At 43.0% G+C, this 17,468-nt stretch overlaps 1 protein-coding gene across 3 annotated transcripts; it reads right to left on the bottom strand.

Moving 5' to 3' along the window:
* Positions 1–1,595: 1,595 nt before the first annotated feature.
* Positions 1,596–17,413, bottom strand: DNASE2B (deoxyribonuclease 2 beta). Of its 3 annotated transcripts, XM_054720951.1 has the most exons (6): positions 17,175–17,413; positions 13,890–14,067; positions 10,257–10,338; positions 5,473–5,634; positions 3,818–4,015; positions 1,596–2,463 (listed from the first exon to the last, which is right to left on the bottom strand). In XM_054720951.1, exons 1-6 carry the CDS (start codon positions 17,384–17,386, stop codon positions 2,123–2,125), a joined length of 1,173 nt encoding a protein of 390 aa, XP_054576926.1. In that variant the 5' UTR covers positions 17,387–17,413; the 3' UTR covers positions 1,596–2,122. The 3 variants fall into 3 exon arrangements, with proteins under 3 accessions (XP_054576926.1, XP_054576927.1, XP_054576928.1); XM_054720952.1 differs by lacking the exon at positions 5,473–5,634; XM_054720953.1 differs by lacking the exons at positions 13,890–14,067; positions 17,175–17,413 and adding an exon at positions 13,032–13,084.
* Positions 17,414–17,468: the final 55 nt, after the last annotated feature.

Raw genomic sequence — 17,468 nt, 5'->3', positions numbered from 1 at the left:
AGGAAATGGTAACAAGCCTAAGAAGCTTGGACCGCAGACCCAGCACTGTTTTTCTGGTGTTCAAGGCCATCAGCTATCATTGCTAAGGCACAGGCAAGGATACTACTAAATAATCTATATTATAAAGAGGTAATATGCAAATTAGGCTGGGACTCTGTAATGGGTCACGATCAGACAGGAGGAGGTTTCACTCGCAGGTGCGGCCCAGAGTGGAGATGGAGACAGAGGCAGGGGGCCTGGCCCGAGCCGGCGTGGTGGCTCGGGCAGCCCCAGAGCAGACACAGGCAGGGGGGCCAGGGAATGCTGCGAGTCAGGCATGGGTCCTGGTCCCCGTGGTGCCAGTCCGACCCCCTGTGGTGCCGTCTGGCCAGACTCCCGTGGCAGACGGCGCTGCTTGAGTCAGGTGCGGGTCCCAGCCCCCTGCGGGGTGCCTTCTCGCATGGCGGGAGGTGGGGCGCCTCCTCGAGCGATTTTAATCATGCGCTGGGCCTCTACTACTACTACTACTACTACTACTACTACTACTACTACTACTACTAATATTGTCCAGATATCTTAATTGCTTTGACATTGTAGACATGGTAAGGAAGGGAACAGTTTGAAGGAAGCTCTTGTCTCTTTTGCTGCCAGGTTTTGGTAAGCAAGTGTGTCTTCAACTGTTGAGCCATCCAGTCTGCAAAGATGTCTAGAGTTTATATGGAAAAAGATAGTGAAGTTAGCATTTATACTTAGTAAGTCTTAATAATAATACTTTAAAATAAGAATAAAATGCAAATAAAAAAGAAACAAGTTATTCTGCAGTCCTTCCTGATGTGATTACTTTTGCTAGGTTGTAACTTCTTGAAATTAGGAACCATATCTCAAACTTTATTAAGCAATTAGTACTTAATATAAATTTATTATTATTGATTTATATAATAGCTATGTTTATTAATAAGAATTACATAAAATGAAGCATCCTGGAACTAAAAGTATTAGATTTTATTCTGGTTTCTTTGGTACACTTCTTTTCCCCTAAGTTGATGGGCTAGACTTAGGTGCTGTTTCATTTCTTTCTCCTAATCTGATTTTTAAAAATTTTGAACATACTACTCATTCTAAACTTCCTTTTGTCTTTTCTTGCTGGGTGTGGAAATTCAGATTCAAATTCCACAGTATTGTCAACTCTGTGTTAGGCTTCTAATACCTATTTCATAGATAAGAAAACCAAGGCTCAGAGAGTTCAAGTGTATGATCCAAGATCATACAGTTAGTAAGTAGCAGCTGCAAGAATGATATAGTTTAACCATAAACCAGTGAGAAAGAAACTTAAGAGGAATAGGGGTAAATAGTATGAAGTATATAGAGAAAGGTTTCCCTCCTCCTCCCTTCAGAAAAAAGGTGGGTAGGAGAGTCAGGGAAGTCTCTGTGAAGGAGATGAAATCTAATCTGCAAGATTGCCAATCACTCCACAAACAATTGAGAGTTGACTAATCTGGAGCAAATATTTTTTTTCTTTCATTCTCATTTTAGTTATATATGATAGTTTATGTTTAGAGAATATAAATGCAAAGTAGATAAATTGCCACTAATCTATATAATAAAAGCCTAAGCGACTGTTACGGTGGAACAACCAGAACGATCCGTCGCTATGATGCACACTGACCACCAGAGAGCAGACGCTCAACACAGGAGCTGCCCCTGGTGGTCAGTGCACTCCCACAGGGGGAGTGCCACTCAGCCAGAAACCCAGCTCACAGTTGGCGAGTGCAGCAGCAGTGGTGGGAGCCTCTCCCACCTCCGTGGCAGCGCTAAGGAACAGTGAGCCAAGCAGTAAGAAGCAGCAAGCAGGTGGGCGGTAAGGAATGAGGGATCCCAGACTGTGAGAGGGATGTCCTGGACTGTGAGAGGGCGCAGGCCAGGCTGAGGGGACCCCCCATCCCCAGTGCAAGAATTTCATGCATTGGGCCTCTAGTTAGAAGATAAAGGGTTTTGCTTGACAATATGTGGAGAAAAGTGTTTTGCTTGACAATATGTGGATTTTAAGTACATTCACAGGCTTTAATATATACAGAATGAATCTAATGGGAGAAGATCCATTGTCAATGTTGAAATTAATAGGACATATGTCCATTCATCAAGTTTAGTTACAGTTCTCATAATACAAAACTAATCCTTGAAATGCTTGGTAAATAAGCTGATTCTGGGTACAAATGAATCCTCCACTTCTGAAGGCTTGATATGGGCTCCGATTTAGGTCTCCAATACATGTCCAGCGATTTTTGGTGCCCTTTTGGGAAATACACCATTTAGCATGATCCTGATAAGAACTGAAATAAGATTGTCCAGATATCTTGATTGCTTTGACATTGTAGACATGGTAAGGAAGGGAACAGTTTGAAGGAAGCTCTTGTCTCTTTCGCTGCCAGGTTTCGGTAAGCAAGTGTGTCTTCAACTGTTGAGCCATCCAGGCTGCAAAAATGTCTAGAGTTTATAAGGAGAAAGATAGTGAGGTTAGTATTTATACTTAGACTAGAGGCCCGATGCACAAAATTCATGCACTCGAGGGGGGGCATCCCTCAGCCTGGCCTGTACCCTCTCGCAGTCCAGGACCCCTCGGGGGATGTCCAACTGATGGCTTAGGCCTGCTTCCCGTTGGGAGCAGGCCTAAGCCAGCAGTTGGAAATCCTTAGCGCTGCGGCAGAGGCAGGAGAGGCTCCCGCCACCACTGCTGTGCTCGCCAGTCGTGAGCCCGGCTTCTGGCTAAGCAGTGCTCCCCTTGTGAGAGAGCACTAACCACCAGGAGGCAGCTCCTGCGTTAAGTGTCTGCCCCCTGGTGGTCAGTGTGCATCATGAGATCAGTCATTCCGCCATTTGGTCTATTTGCATATTACCCTTTTATTATATAGGACTAGAGGCCCAGTGCATGAAATTTGTGCATGGGGGGGCGGTATGTCCCTCAGCCCAGCCTGCACCCTCTCCAATATAGAACCCCTAGAGGGAAGTTGGACATCCCTCTCACAATCCAGGTCTGCTGGCTCCCAACTGCTAATCTTCCTGCCTGCCTGATTGCCCCTAACCACTTCTGCCTGCCATCCTGATCACCCCCTAACCACTCCCCTACCAGCCTGATTGATACCTAACTGCTCCCCTGCTGGCCCGATTGCCCCTAACTGCCCTCCCCTGCTGGACTGGTTGTCCCCAACTGCCCTCCCCTGCAGGCCTGGTTGCTCCCAACTACCCTCCCCTGCAGGCCTGGTTGCTCCCAACTACCCTCCCCTGCAGGCCTGGTTTCCCCTAACTGCCCTGCCCTGCAGGCCTGGTCACCCCCAACTGTCCTCCCCTGCAGGCCTGGTAACCACCAACTGCCCTCCCCTGCAGGCCTGATCACCTCCAAACTGCCCTCCCCTGCTGGCCATCTTGTGGTGGCCATCTTGTGTCCACATGGGGGCAGCCATATTTGACCACATGGGGTGGCCATCTTGTGTGTTGGAATGGTGGTCAATTTGCATATTGCCTCTTTTTATATAGGATAAGTATCTGAAAATATCCTCAGGAATGAAAATCATCATTCATCTCTGATATGTGGATGTCACAGATACAATAATAACAACATAATTGAGATAGTAGATGGAAGAACATTTTGTAAATGCTAAAGTAATATGCAAATAAAAGTTATTATCATTATTACTAAGCTGATATTTGTGTCTGAAAATGTTCTTTGTCCCTCTTTTGTATTTCTTTTCCCCTGAATAATCAGAATATTTCCTTTACACAATCCCAAATGAGTTCAGCAGCAGAGTTATATAGCATATTATTTGATGATGGTCTTTCATACCGTCAATAAAAGAATCAGACTTTGCAAAATGGAGGAAGTTTTGCCCCTGAGCTGACTGAAGTGTGGCCAGGTGTCGGGCAGGGGTCTCTGATGAGCTGGATCTGGCACACAGCTGGGGCATGTGAATGAGCTCCTGCCGAAACATAGCCGGAATGGAACAGCTATAAATGTTTGGGTTGCAGACCAAGAGCTGAGAGTCTGAAAAAGAAATGATCAAGAAAATCTGAGAATTAAGATACAAATGGAAGTCTTTTTTTATTCCAGATATTTTGTGAATTAAAAAACAGAACAAAAGTATTCCCTTCTTTAAGCCAATAGCTTTCAAATAATTTTTGAGTTAAGATAATTGACATCTATTGAGCATTTCCTACTTTGCAGGCATTGTTTTATGAATTTTAAGTGGATTTACTAATTAGTCTTCATAGCAATCTTATTATTAGGTAAGTTCATTTATCATTATCCTCATTTTATAGATGAATTAATGGTTAATTCATGTCACATGCCCATAGTTATAAAGCTTGTAACTAATGGAGTTGCTATGCAAACCCAGGCAGACTGGCATCAGAGGCCATATGTCTTTTCATATATATATATATATATATATATATATATATATATATATATATATATATATATGTGGAGAGCTCCCATGTACCAATCTCCAGCTTCAGGAATGATCAACTCATGATGTGCATACCTAAGCTTTTTGTTATTTGGCTGTCTAATCATTACATGAACCCCACTAGTTAGACTGGAGTTTGATTTGGCTCAGAACTCCTTGTCATAAGATGAAAATTGGATGAAAAATATTTTAAACCTTTTTTCTAGAGGCAAGTCACTTTTTGCCGCTATTTAGCAGCCATCTAAGTAAAGAGTGATTGGTAAAATGGTGTTCCTTCTTATACTCCTCCTCTATCATAGTTTTCCAAAGCCAACTAATTGGACCATTTGAGCTTGAGGCCTATCATCTGGGGACTCAGATGGGTCAGATTGGCAGGCTATAGGCAACATGAGATCTGTACTTTTTTTTTTTTTTTAATATTGAGACCATATTTAAAAAGCAGGATCTCTCTCTTTCTCTCTCTCTCCCTTCTTTGAGAGAAGCTGGGGAGAGTCAATACCCCAGTTTGTCACTATATCCACTGCCCATGCAACATTCACCTATTTCACCCATTTCTATTACCTGTTTGGCTTCTGTAGACATTTGCAATTACTACCCCTGATCAAGTTCATAGAATTCATGGAAAGACCCAGGAAACCAAGCTCCAGTAAGTGAGCCTGCCTTAGATCTCACCATGGCAAAGCCAATATTAGAATGTAGGGATCAGAAGGTCTATGAATAGAGAAACAAATGAAGTGACCAATTTATTCATATAGCCCAAACCTATATATATAAAAGGCTAATATGCAAAGTGTCCCCTCAGGAGTTCAACTGGGAGACCAGGAGTTCAATCACTATGATGTGCGCTGACTACCACTGGGTGACATGGAACAAAGGGAGGTCCCTGCCGGCATCTGGAAGGCCCTGATTGGCCCTGATCGCTGGCCAGGCCTAGGGACCCTACCCATGCACGAATTTCATGCACTGGGCCTCTAGTATATTAATATTGCCCCTTCTTCAACATTGCTATCTTTTTTGCACACACTAATGTTACCTATGGCTTCGTACTGGTTATACTTGAAAGTTACACAGATGCCAGTTTGTCCATTTCGTCTCCCTGTGGGTGGATAATCATAGCCTTCTTCAGGGATTGGAGGAAACTGGGGAATAGAATGAATCAGCCAGAACCCCTGGAATCTGTTCCACAGCAGTAAACCTACCAAAGATACAGTTAATACAGACACATTAGAAAAGCAAATCTCCTTTTTCAAATAGAGTTCAAAGTTACAATATTTAAGCCCATTTATACTTCAGGCTAATATTTTATTAGGCCGATAATCACAAGCTAATTTTTTTCAGAGATTTCAACACCAATTCAGGCACAATTGCCCCATTTCTGATAATAAGCCTCCACAAAAGGGGGCCCAGGGGAGCCATCCTGTGAAGAATTAAGAGAAATTTCTTATTGAAACCACAGAGAAAATTTGTTTTGACAGAATGCAAATTTGCTAAATTGGAATTTGACCTTGTTAACCTATATAGTTACCTGGCAAGCTTTAGATATGTCTTCACTGCTAAGCAGCTAAGTTATTTTCAAAAGTTGGCTAAAAAGCAGAGTTGAAAGAGAAAATATCAAATGAAGAAATGTACTTGCACTAATTTGTTGTAAGGAACTGGTGCTCATGTATTTGCAGAAGAATCACCCAATTCCACAAACCAGAAAAAAAAAAAAGAATCAAAAAGAAGAAAAGGGAAAACCATGCTGAAGCATTTCAGTTAATTGTGTTTAGTAAAAATCTCTAGAGCCAAGTAACATGGAAGCCAGCAAAGAAGAAATTTTCATCATCTTGTGATATGGCAAAATGAACCTAGTACAACAGGTATCTATGACTATTTCTGTGTTTATAAATATACTAGAGGCCTGGTGCATGAATTCATGCACTGGTGGGGTCCAGTTGACCCACCTCTATGGGGGCTAATTGGGGGAGGGGCCTGCCAGGGCGAAGGGCCATGGTTGTTCCAGTCATTCTGCCATTCGGTCTCTGGGCTTTTATTATATAGGATTAGTCAGCTCAGACAGCCATTACAAAATATCATAAATTTGTGTGGCTTAAACAACAGAAATGTATTTTTCTCACAGTTCTGGAGGCTGGAATTTGGGGTCAGGGTACCAGCATAGCATCGTCCCATACACCAGAAAGTGGTGGATCGATTGCCAGTCAGGGCACAAGCCCAGGTTGCAGATTCAATACCCAGTCCAGTGAGTGCAGGAAACAACAGAACAATGTTTCTCTCTCTCTCCCTTCTCCTCTCTGAGATCAATTAAAATGAATGATAAATAAATAATGTTCTATAAGTATGGTTTTAACAGGAAAGACATTAGTGATCCATGACATGAAAAACTCATTATAACACATATATACAGATGACCCTATTTAAAAAAAAATATTTATTGATTTCAGAGAAGAAAGAGGGAGAGATAGATAGAAACATCAATGATGAGAATCATTGATCAGCTGCCTCCTGCACACCCCTACTGAGGATCAAGCCTGAAACCTGACCGGGAATCATATTGTGACCACCTGGTTCATAGGTCAATGCTCAACCACTGAGCCCCACCATCCGGGCCCCATTTTTATCAATACCAGGCACATGAGGTACATTGGCAACATCTCATTCCTAGACAAAAGCCTGAAATTGCCCAAACTCCTTTGCAGCTAGGTTTCTGGATTTGAATTTGCTTCTGCCGATTGGATGTGCTTGCACAATATTTTGAAGGCAGAAGTGGGGCAGAGGCAACTTCCTGCAGTTTGGGCTGTTTGCTGCTGGTGATCATGTTTGCAGAGATGTGGAGGTTTTCTGCAGTGGAATCCAGGCTGTGCACAGGCAGTTGTGGCAGAGGCAGTGCCCAGTGACCTGTTTTGTGGGAGCTGGAGGGCACTTTCAGGGGCAGCAGTTTCCTGATCCCCGGGTCACAACTGTGCCAGAGTGTCCTAGAATTCAGTTGTGGCTGAGGGGGCAGCTGCTCCCGCTGGGCACGGAATCTTTCCTGGGGGCCCAGCCTAATACCCACTCCTCCAGATTTCCAATGATTTCCCAAGCACCAATTCCCTGTGCTAAATTATTTTCTGCCTAAAATAGCAAAGATCTCAAACCATTTTGGATCCTCTACTTTCAACGAAAACAATGCTGCACGGGGTCAGGTCTGAGAAGTGGGTGAGGTGTTGCGGAAGGCTCCCTTCTTTGAGTCTCAGCTTCCTTTTCTGTAGAACTGAGATCAAAGATTATCTGTTCACGGTTACTAAAGACCATGGCAGCTGTGTTTCCTGAAGATGGCCACAACATTTCCCATCCCTCCTGTGGCCTTGCCACTTTCCACCACGTCCTCTCTCTTGAAGCGGGGCTGACCTCTGATGCACTGGTAGCCAGTACTCTGGTTGCCCTCAGAATTCCAAGGCCAAAGCCGAAAAGGCCCGGGGCTGCAGCCCCACCCACTCCTCCAGGGTTTCCAGCTCCAGCCCCGCCCACAGTGCTCTGGGCTCTGGCTGGCGTAGGGCCTTGCCCTCCTGGCTTGCTTCCTCTCTGGTGGGCAGCCCAGTGCCTCGCTGTACACCATGGCCCACCTGCTGGTGCTGCTGGGCAGCGGTTGGGATAAGAGCCCAGGTCAGGCCTCGTGCCTCCTGGCTCCTGTGTGCCTTCTCCTGGGCCCTGTGGCCCCTATTCCTGCCACTACTCCAACTGGGGCCAGATGCCTGGGTGCTGTGCATGGCCCGCAGGGATTGCTGTGGCCACCAGGAAAGCATACCCACCCCATCCCCAACTCCGGCTTCCTGATTCCGGGTCCACTTCTGTCAAAAAAAGAGCTTTCCCCACGCAGCTGCCTGAGACCAAGCACCTCCCAGGTCCCCGGATCCCAAATTTCTGCCAGCCAAGGTAGTTAGCTGGTGGGCCCCACCCTGATCGAGGTGTTGGGGGCAATCCAGCTGTCACAGTGTATATCATAGCCACTGGTCGTTCTGGTTGTCCTGGTCGTTCCGCTGTAACGGTCACTGGGTTTTTATATATATAGATTAGGGTAGTTTTGGTAGTTTTGGTGTGCTGACAAGACTTTCTGGTTTGTATATGACCATGCAAACATAAAACTCATTCATGTTTGCCTTATTGTTAAGTGGAAACCAAATGCCTGCCAATTCTTTCTCTTTCAAAAACACACTTAAGAAAGCACACTATTGCTCTCTCAATGCATGTGTATGAATAGAAAATGTTCAAAATTTTGTTGCTTATCTGAGCTGGATAACTTTCAGGGGCTATCTTCTGCTCAGATGAGTGTGCTATTTGGCTGAAATCTTAACCTCCTGGTATGAATGCCACAGGATGTCAAGACACCTGTTGGCAAAGAGAACTCCTCCACTTGACATTAAGTCCCAGTCCTTTTCCAGTCCCTCTCTTCCCTCCTCCCCCAAATCCCTGTAGCAACTAACAGAGTGGATGAGAGTGGTGGTGGGAGATAGTTGGTGGAGAATTTAGAGAATGTAGCATATTATAAAAATTGTTGGTTTCCATGCAAATAGGAGGGCAACTTGGCTAAATCAAAAGCATTCAATGATCATGATATTTGACAGCCATTACAAATTATATTCTTAATCAGAGGTTGCAAACTGGCTGCCCACAGGGCAAAACTAGCCCGCAGATTCATATTATGCTTGCAGAGTATTTTTAAAACTTTGAATTAATTGCCAACATTTAAACACTGGGGAGATTTCCCACAAATACTAATTTTCAACATCCTCTGAAAAATTGCATTCCGATAAGGCATGCTAAGTAGTAACTGCCCCTTTAGACTAAGTATGTACTCTCCACCTCCCCAGTTACCTTGCTCGTTCTGCCCACTTAACTTGCTGACATCTCTTGCCTGTTCCTGAAGACATTTGGGTTTGGAACCTTCTGAATTCTTGCTGCCATGAAAAGTTATTCATAATATGTTAGGTTGAAAAAAGGTTGAAAACTAGTTGTAATGATAGTTTTATAAAAATGTTTTAAAATATGTTTGATAAATAGGGTGGTGAAGACCTGTGAGGGGTGGGTAGGGGCTGGGAGAAGGGAGGAAAGGAGGAGAAAATGGGAGATATCTGTAATACTATTAACAATAAAAATATATTTAAAAAATTTTTTAAAAAATATGCTTGATAGAAAAACTTAGAAAGCATTAAATGTGATTAATGTGTATTAAGATGACAGATTTCTTTCTGTTTACTGGCATTTTGAATTTTTCTAAAATGCATGTACATGTGTAGATGCATATCTTATAAATAGAAAAATACTAAAAGTTACTATAATAAAAATTACTATAATATGTAATAACAACATGTAACAAAAATTACTATAATGTAAAAACTAATTAAAAATAAAATTTTACATTTATAAATAAACATTTAAAAGTAAATGTTTATTTCAAAGGGAACTAAACACTAAGAAGAGTAAGTTTTACTCTATGTAAATTGTAACTAAATAAACCTGACTGAAATGTGCGGGAATACACACTGAGACACACATACATGTATAGATATATATATACTGGCTACTTTTCCCAGTAGTCAGTACATGGATTTCTGTTATAAAGCATACATCTAAAAATATGTTAAGAAAAAGGCATTTGTGAAAAGGAAATTATGTAATTATAATTTGTGATAGAGAAATCACATGTTTTGGTAACTCAAAATAAAGCATTAAAAATTAAAAGCTCTCTTTCTAGTGTGGAATATAAGAATATTGAAGACAAAATGTTTAAGAAAGTGTTGACTTTCAGTAAGAAAGAGAAACTAAGAGCCTTTGTCATACCTTTGGAATGTCCATATTTTCTGCTGTAATTCACAGATTTAGGGACTGCGTCATTGTACATTAGATAGGCGGTGTTGTTATTCTGCAGGAACATATTAGGGTTACAATGGTGCAAATCTTCCACTTACAAATGCTCACAACATTTCTACCAGCTACCTAGCCTGCAATGCAGAGCTTTCATTAATATTCATGAGAAGTCACCCATTCTCCTAATGGGCAGCTTCCCCATCAATCTGAATTCTGGGACCTACAAGACCAGGGCCAGAAAGTCCATTCACACGCAGGCATGGCTTTGTCTTGCATGGCAGGAGCCCTATGCATTGTGATGTGTGTGAGGATGACATTTCTATATCCCTTGGTTGTTTTGGACCCATGCTTCTGATTTGGCAACCGGTGTATAATAAAAAAGTAGTTAAGTATTTGTTCAGGAAATGAAGTAGGAACAACCAGCCAAGGATTGCACCGGGGATTTTCCCGTTGATAGTATAGGCACAATGCAGAACAGGTTGTCAGGATCTGATTTCTTCTGCCTACTTTGTGCTCCGCTGCTTGGGCGCGGCGCTGTGTTGAATCAGGATTTCTCATTATCGGCTCCCCTGCCTCACTGACTGGAGAGGATTTTCCTTCGGTCCCTTTCTCTATCACTTCATCTTCCTAAATTGGTATTTTCCTGCTTAGAAAAAGTGGTGAAACTGAAGGTGTGGTATTGGGTTTCCTCTGGTAACCCAAAATACTAATAAATTCTCCAAAATTAAGCTACTATTTTGAGAGTGTCTCAGTGTCACGTTTTAGAAACTTACTTGTATTTGCTCTGTGTGGTTTCATTTCATCTGTGTCATGAAGCAGTGATCTTTATTGAATCCAATAATGTCGATATTTAAAAAAAACCTCAGTGACAATTAAAAGCAGAAAAGGACAATCCATTTCCTGAAGAAGAGCTCTTGCTTTTCTCTCCGAAAAAAAAAGTCAATAACCGAATCTCTTATAGCTGCTTAATTATTTGATGTAATCTAAAAACATTTGTAAAAAAAATGTGCAGCATAATCTACGTAGCATTCTTGGCTACTGTATTTAGAAACATCAGGGCAGTAAGCTGTATCCTCACCCTCATTTTCCACAATTGACCATAGCTACCATTTGCATCCTTCTCTGGAGACCTCTGACAGTTATTTGTTAAGCGGGCAGCAAATGTGGTAATGAGGGCAGTGTGTGCCTTTGGGGTGCAATGTGGAGGGGCTCTGGAAGGATTCAATGAGGAAATTTATTCTTATAATACGATGACATGAATTATTCTAACCAGGTTTGAACAACTAGCTAAGGTTATAGGGGTTGTAGCCATAGTTGGAATAGCGGCTCTCTGACATAGGGGAAAGATCATGGACTTAAGAATAAGCAGATGTAAGCATGTGCCTTTGGACAGCTTTATTCCTTTAACACATATGTGAGTGTTATTTTGACTAGTGAACAAGAAGGGTATGGTCTCTGCCTCCAGTCTAGCTGGGAATATAAACAGACAGGTACAGACCACAGCAACATTGTTTGGTGTTATTAGGAAGGTGTATGGAAGATTCTTGTTTACAAAGGCAAAAGAAGAGAAACAATTTTAAATGTAATCCAGATATTGGTTTAGGTCACCTTGACATGTGAGATTTAAAACCAGTTGGTCTGACCTTGCATTCTACTCTCAGAAGTTCAACTCCAGGTCAAGAGGTGGGGAATTATGTTCTCATAGTCACATAATTCCAGTTTCCAAAAAGCATCCAATCTCACCTGGATATCACCCACTATTGTCATTCTTCTTCTGGTTCCATGCCAATCACACCTGGAAATCAGCCCCTTTACTGTAATTTCTTCCCTAGAACCATCACTCAAGGCATTGTGTATGAGCAGGTTTACATGAAGGTATGAACATTGAATAATTGTACATGATCATGCTGACCTGCCCCCAATTTCCCTCCATGTTTCTTTTACTTTTCAATTCCTAGCTCCCATCTATCCCCTTTTTTATATTGCAGAGCAGTTTAGCTCTCTTGCCCTCCTAGGCTCTGATTTTGAGCCTCCAAATACTATTATTATATTCTGCCAAACTAAGAACCTTCTGCCCCAACTAAGGTTGCCGACAGAGGCTCATGGTTGCTCCTCTCCACTCCCTCAACCCTCCCCGCCCCCCCATTCAGTCTCTGAGACTGGAAGGGAACAATGTGTGTATTTTATCACTGCTGAGTTGTGTTCCCGGTCCTTCAGCCCCAGCCTTGGAAAGCAGAAGCAGCCGCAGGCGATTTCGATTTTACATAATAATCTATTCAAAACGGAGTTGCTGCTGAGATAAAATATTCTTTTTAAAGCACCTAGAGCAGTGCCTGGCACCTCACAGGTAGTCAAACAGCTTACAAATAAGTTTTGACTTTGAAACTTGGCTCTGAAGGCTGGTCTTAATGGCAAGTAAGCGAACATTAGCAAACACAGTGACAGCTCTCTGCACATTTTGAATAAATATTCAGATTCACATTCACAGCAGTGTCAGAGCCTAATAGTATTGCTGGGGGATTAATTAGTTAATGTATGTAAAAGCCCAGAACATTGTAAGTGCCGAGTCATTTGATGTATTTATGTAAGTTGTTTGTTAGCAAATGCATACCTGAGTGTAATTGGACATTGATTATTGTTTGATTTTACTTGTCACCCCTGATTGAAAGCGGTTATCTTGTCACTAAACCGCAGATGGTGCCAGGGATGCCGGGAAACTGCCCACGTTGAGCCAGCAAGCCTACTTACCTTATGTCTCTTTTGCTGGTTAGCTCATCGCCTGATGAAGGCCAGATAGCAGGTTTAATCTCCACGTTAGATGTAGGGTTTTGAACAAAAGTCTAGGCCTCAACCTACCATTTTGAAAAAGATTAATGAAAAGGAAGACTGGGTGACCCCTTACATAAGTCACCCCCATTCGTGGCTTAAACAACTCCGTAACTAATGCCACATTGATCAAAGATCTGCATTGCATTGTACCAGGAGCGGGTTCTTCTCCATAGTTCCATTAGAGGGATGAGATAGCAAGCAATGAATTTGGCAGCCAGAAGACTTCGCTACTTAATTAGTTCACACCTTGCCCAGTGATACCATTGGACATGGTGCTGAATGTATCAACAATTTGGTATTACTGCAGAGCAGCGATTTTCAACCTTTTTCATCTCATGGCACATATAAACTAATTACTAAAATTCTGCGGCACACCAAAAAATATATTTTTTGCCAATCTGACAAAAAAAAAAAAAAAAGGTATAATTTTGACTCATTCACACAAGATGGCTATTGTTGTCTTAGAAGTTGTCATTTTTGATTTGACAATCTAAGGAAAATGAGGTCAGTGCCCCTGACTAGTCAGATATTGGTTGTTTTAAAAATTCTTGCGGCACCCCAGTGCGCCTGACATGGCACACCGGTTAAAAATTGCTGCTGTAGAGTCCAATGACTCTATAGCAATATTTCCTGAGGTCTTGCTCAGTTGATTCAGATTGTGAATCAAGGTGCAAGGGTTGGGGGTTGGGTAGCCGAGCAGTTAAAATCTTTTGGAAGCTTTGGATTCTGCTTTATGCATTTTTATATGATTTAAATGAATAGTTAACTATCACATACCTTGGAGGCATAGGCTTCATACAGCTGTTCTAATGTCCTTCCCAAAACGCTCCTGGTGCTATTCATTAGCTGCTTGCTCTTCCTCCAGCTTCTGCTTGTCGAGTCCAGGTACAGGTATTCTAACCCAGTCTTTCTACTTTCCTCATCTTGCCTTTTAGGTAATTTATAAAAGGTAAACCTAGCAAAGGCAATAATTATGAATGACTGACATATATTGACTGTTTCCCTGATGGCAGCCACTTAAATATAAGCACTTAAATATATCATTTCACTTACGTTTCACGAAGGCCTGTAAGTCTAAGGAAAGGAATGTGCTCAAGCCCTCAGCTATTTCCCCCACCCTTATTCTTTTCTTTTTTAAAATATAGTTTTTAATGCATTCAGAGGGGAATGGAGAGGGAGACAGAGATAGAAACATCAATGATGACAGAGAATCATTGATCGACTGCCTCCTGCATGCCCCCTGCTAGGGGCTGAACCCACAACCAGGGCATGTGCCTCTGACCGGAATTGAACCCGGGACCCTTCAGTCTGCAGGTTGATGCTCCATGAACTCCAACCCTTATTCTGTTTGTTCCCAGAGAAGGAAAAGGGAATCTGACTGGACATATTCTAAGACATTAACCGGCTTGGGGGTGGGATTCCTGCAGTGAGAGTACAGGGATATTGAGAGTGCCTCTCTCTGTCATTTCCACAGTCCATTTTGCTACACTGGGGAGAAGGCCAAGGCCCAGGCCTGGACTGGAGAGGTCTTTGGTGTGTTTTTTCTCTCCTGCCCTAAGTTCACCTTTGTGACTGGCTGGCTGGGTCTGAGATTTGGGTTCGGGCTTTCAGGTAGGTGGAGGCTCCCCTGAGCCTCTGGCCTAAGCCACATTCTTCAATTCAGGTCATAAGAATGCTCTGCATTGAGAGTTCAGGGCCAAGGCCGGTTAATTAAGTAGGCACCGTGCTTTCCTTCACTATTGTCTCCTGTTTGTATATCTCCTTTGGGGAGGAGAGGTGGTTGGGCCAACATAGCATGTGGGCATGTTTGGATCATCTAGCTCAGGGTTTCTCAATGTGCTCTATTCACATTTTGAGCCAGATCATTCTTTGTGTTGGGAGACTGTCCAGTGCATGGTAGCATCCTCGGTTGCCACCAATTAGATGCCAATAGCACACCCCAGTTGTGCCAATAAAACTGTCTGCAGACATTTTGAGGGCACAATCATCCCGGTCCAGCCAAATACTCCCTAATGGTACAAACCCCACATCTAATCCTCCAACACTCACAGTAAAGCAAACGTTGTAATGAATTTACTATTACCCCAAACAGTGTCTCAACTGCCCATAAAAGCTTCTCACTATTTACTTGCTTTTCTTTAATCTTAGGCTTCTAAGTAAATTTTCTCCTGCCCTGACCATGCTTTCTTACTTTCAGGGCAAGCTCCTCACATGTGGCAGGAAGCAAGAAAATTATTCTTTGGTGCTGACTTAATATTACTCCACCTTTAACTCTCACAGTAAGTTGTAGCAGCTTTAGACTGTCTCACCATCTGCTCAGCTCAGCATTCCCTCTGACTGACATTGCTAAGTAATATGTCCATTTAGTTAGAGCAAGAAAAAATTTTAAATATTTATAACAATTTGATGCCTCTTCCCTCTGCCCGCCCCCCCCCCCCCCCAGTAAAGGGTGTGTAAACTATCCATTTGCCATGGCACAGCAGTTGAGAACTAGTGCTTTTAAATATTTTTCCTGGATGAGCATCTCCAATTATATGTTGATGATTCCCTAAATCAATTTCTAGCCCAGATCTCTATGCCGAGGTCAGATAAATCTAAATGCAAGAATGTTCCAGAGAGGCTCATCTTTATATTTTTGAAACCAAGTTTGTGATATTTTGCTCCAAGTCTCCTCATCCCCTGCTGTTAGGGAACACATTCCCGCAGTCACAGAAGCCAGCAACCTGAAAGTCTTTTTTAATTTCTCCCTTTCTCTACGACCTTCAGCCATCCATAAGTCTTCTCAGAGTGTTCCCCCCTTTCTGTTTCCATGACCACTTCTCTAAGTTGGGTCTACACCTCTTCTCACGTGTAATACTGCAAAGGTCCTATTGGTCCTCATGCGTCTGGACTGATCCCCAGCTGCCCAGCTGTCACAGTACTGCTAGTGGGCTTTCTAAAATGCGAATCTGGCCACATCACATCTCTGCCTGAAGTCCTTCAGTAGCCCTTTCAAAGTCAAGTTCAGACTCTGGGGCTCAGCACATGAAGCTCTTCACCTATCTCCCTAAACTCACCTCCTACCATCTCCTCACCTTCTCCTTATGTGTCAGCAATATTGAACTGCTTTCAAACTTTCCCCTTTGTTTTTTGCCTCTGGACCTTCTCATTGCTCCTTCATTGGCCTGAGAAGCCCTTGTATTTCCCTTGTTTTCCTAATTTATATTTGTTCTTAACTACTTAGTTCAAAACTACTTACTCAGAGAAACCTGAGGGCTCTACGCTCCCCAATGCGCCATCTATGCCCTTCCCACATAACTATGAGCTCATTAGGGCAAATATGTTTTATTGATATTTCTGTATTCAAAGCTCAGCACAGGGCCTGCTATGAGCTGAGTAACTGTTTGCTGAGAGGCTGAGTGAATGTGCCTGCGTTCTCCAGCCTGAAGTTTACACAATGCTTGACGCCAACCACAATGGCAAACCAAAATACCCTAATTAAAGAGTGAAAAAGTGATCAAAGTTTTAGGGGAATCCATGACCATGATGCAAAGCTGTGTTTAGTCACGTTGATATTGCTCAAGAGGCCACTGACCTACCGCCAACTCCAATAGCTGCTTGTGCTGCCTAATAAATGAGGTGAACCAAACAGGCCTGTGTAAATCGTGTCCTCTTCCTCATTGTCATAATGAGAAACGTAAGCTCCGGCGTCAGAAAGAAAGTAATCTGACTTCTCTCCTTTGTCAGTCTCTGAAAGGATGCTGGATGGGTTCTGTTAGCAAAGCCACAATGCAAGGAAATTGCCAACTGAGAGAAACTGTCAGCTCTACCCCACACATGTGTCCACCAGTCTTGCCACTGAGAGCAGTGAGTCAGGCCCACAGGGCTGCTCAGCTCTTTCTCAGGGGGAAGCTCCCTCACTCAAAAGCCTATCTGGATATTAGGCCCATTTACACACTTTCATTTCCCCTCTTCTTAAGGGAGAGGTAGGTGGAAGTCTCCCTAGGGAACTTCACAGTGAACCAGTTGGCCTCTACACTCGGGCTATTTGCATGCACAAAACCATACATTTCTTTTACCTACCAATCCACAGCGTCACCTTCTTCATTTCTGCATGATATTGTCGCCTCCAGGACCCCGAAGAGGCCAAGGAAGAGCAAAGCAAGGGTTGTTCTTAGAAGACTTGCTGTCATTTTCCATCTACCACCTCTGTTCAGTGCCACAGCAGGAAACTTTCCTTCTAGATTGTGGAGTCTGAGTTTCAGGTCTCTCTCAGGCTGTGCTGGCTCTGACATTTGCTTTCATTTACCTCTGCTGTTCGTGGTTCGGGCATTTTCAGAATGGGACGAGTCCCACATAGTCCTGTGATTCTGTCAC

Source organism: Eptesicus fuscus, chromosome 9, assembly GCF_027574615.1.
Source record: "Eptesicus fuscus isolate TK198812 chromosome 9, DD_ASM_mEF_20220401, whole genome shotgun sequence".
Taxonomy (NCBI): Eukaryota; Metazoa; Chordata; class Mammalia; order Chiroptera; family Vespertilionidae; genus Eptesicus; species Eptesicus fuscus.
Note: the sequence above shows the minus strand (reverse complement) of the source record. Positions and strands in the feature narration are given on the sequence as shown.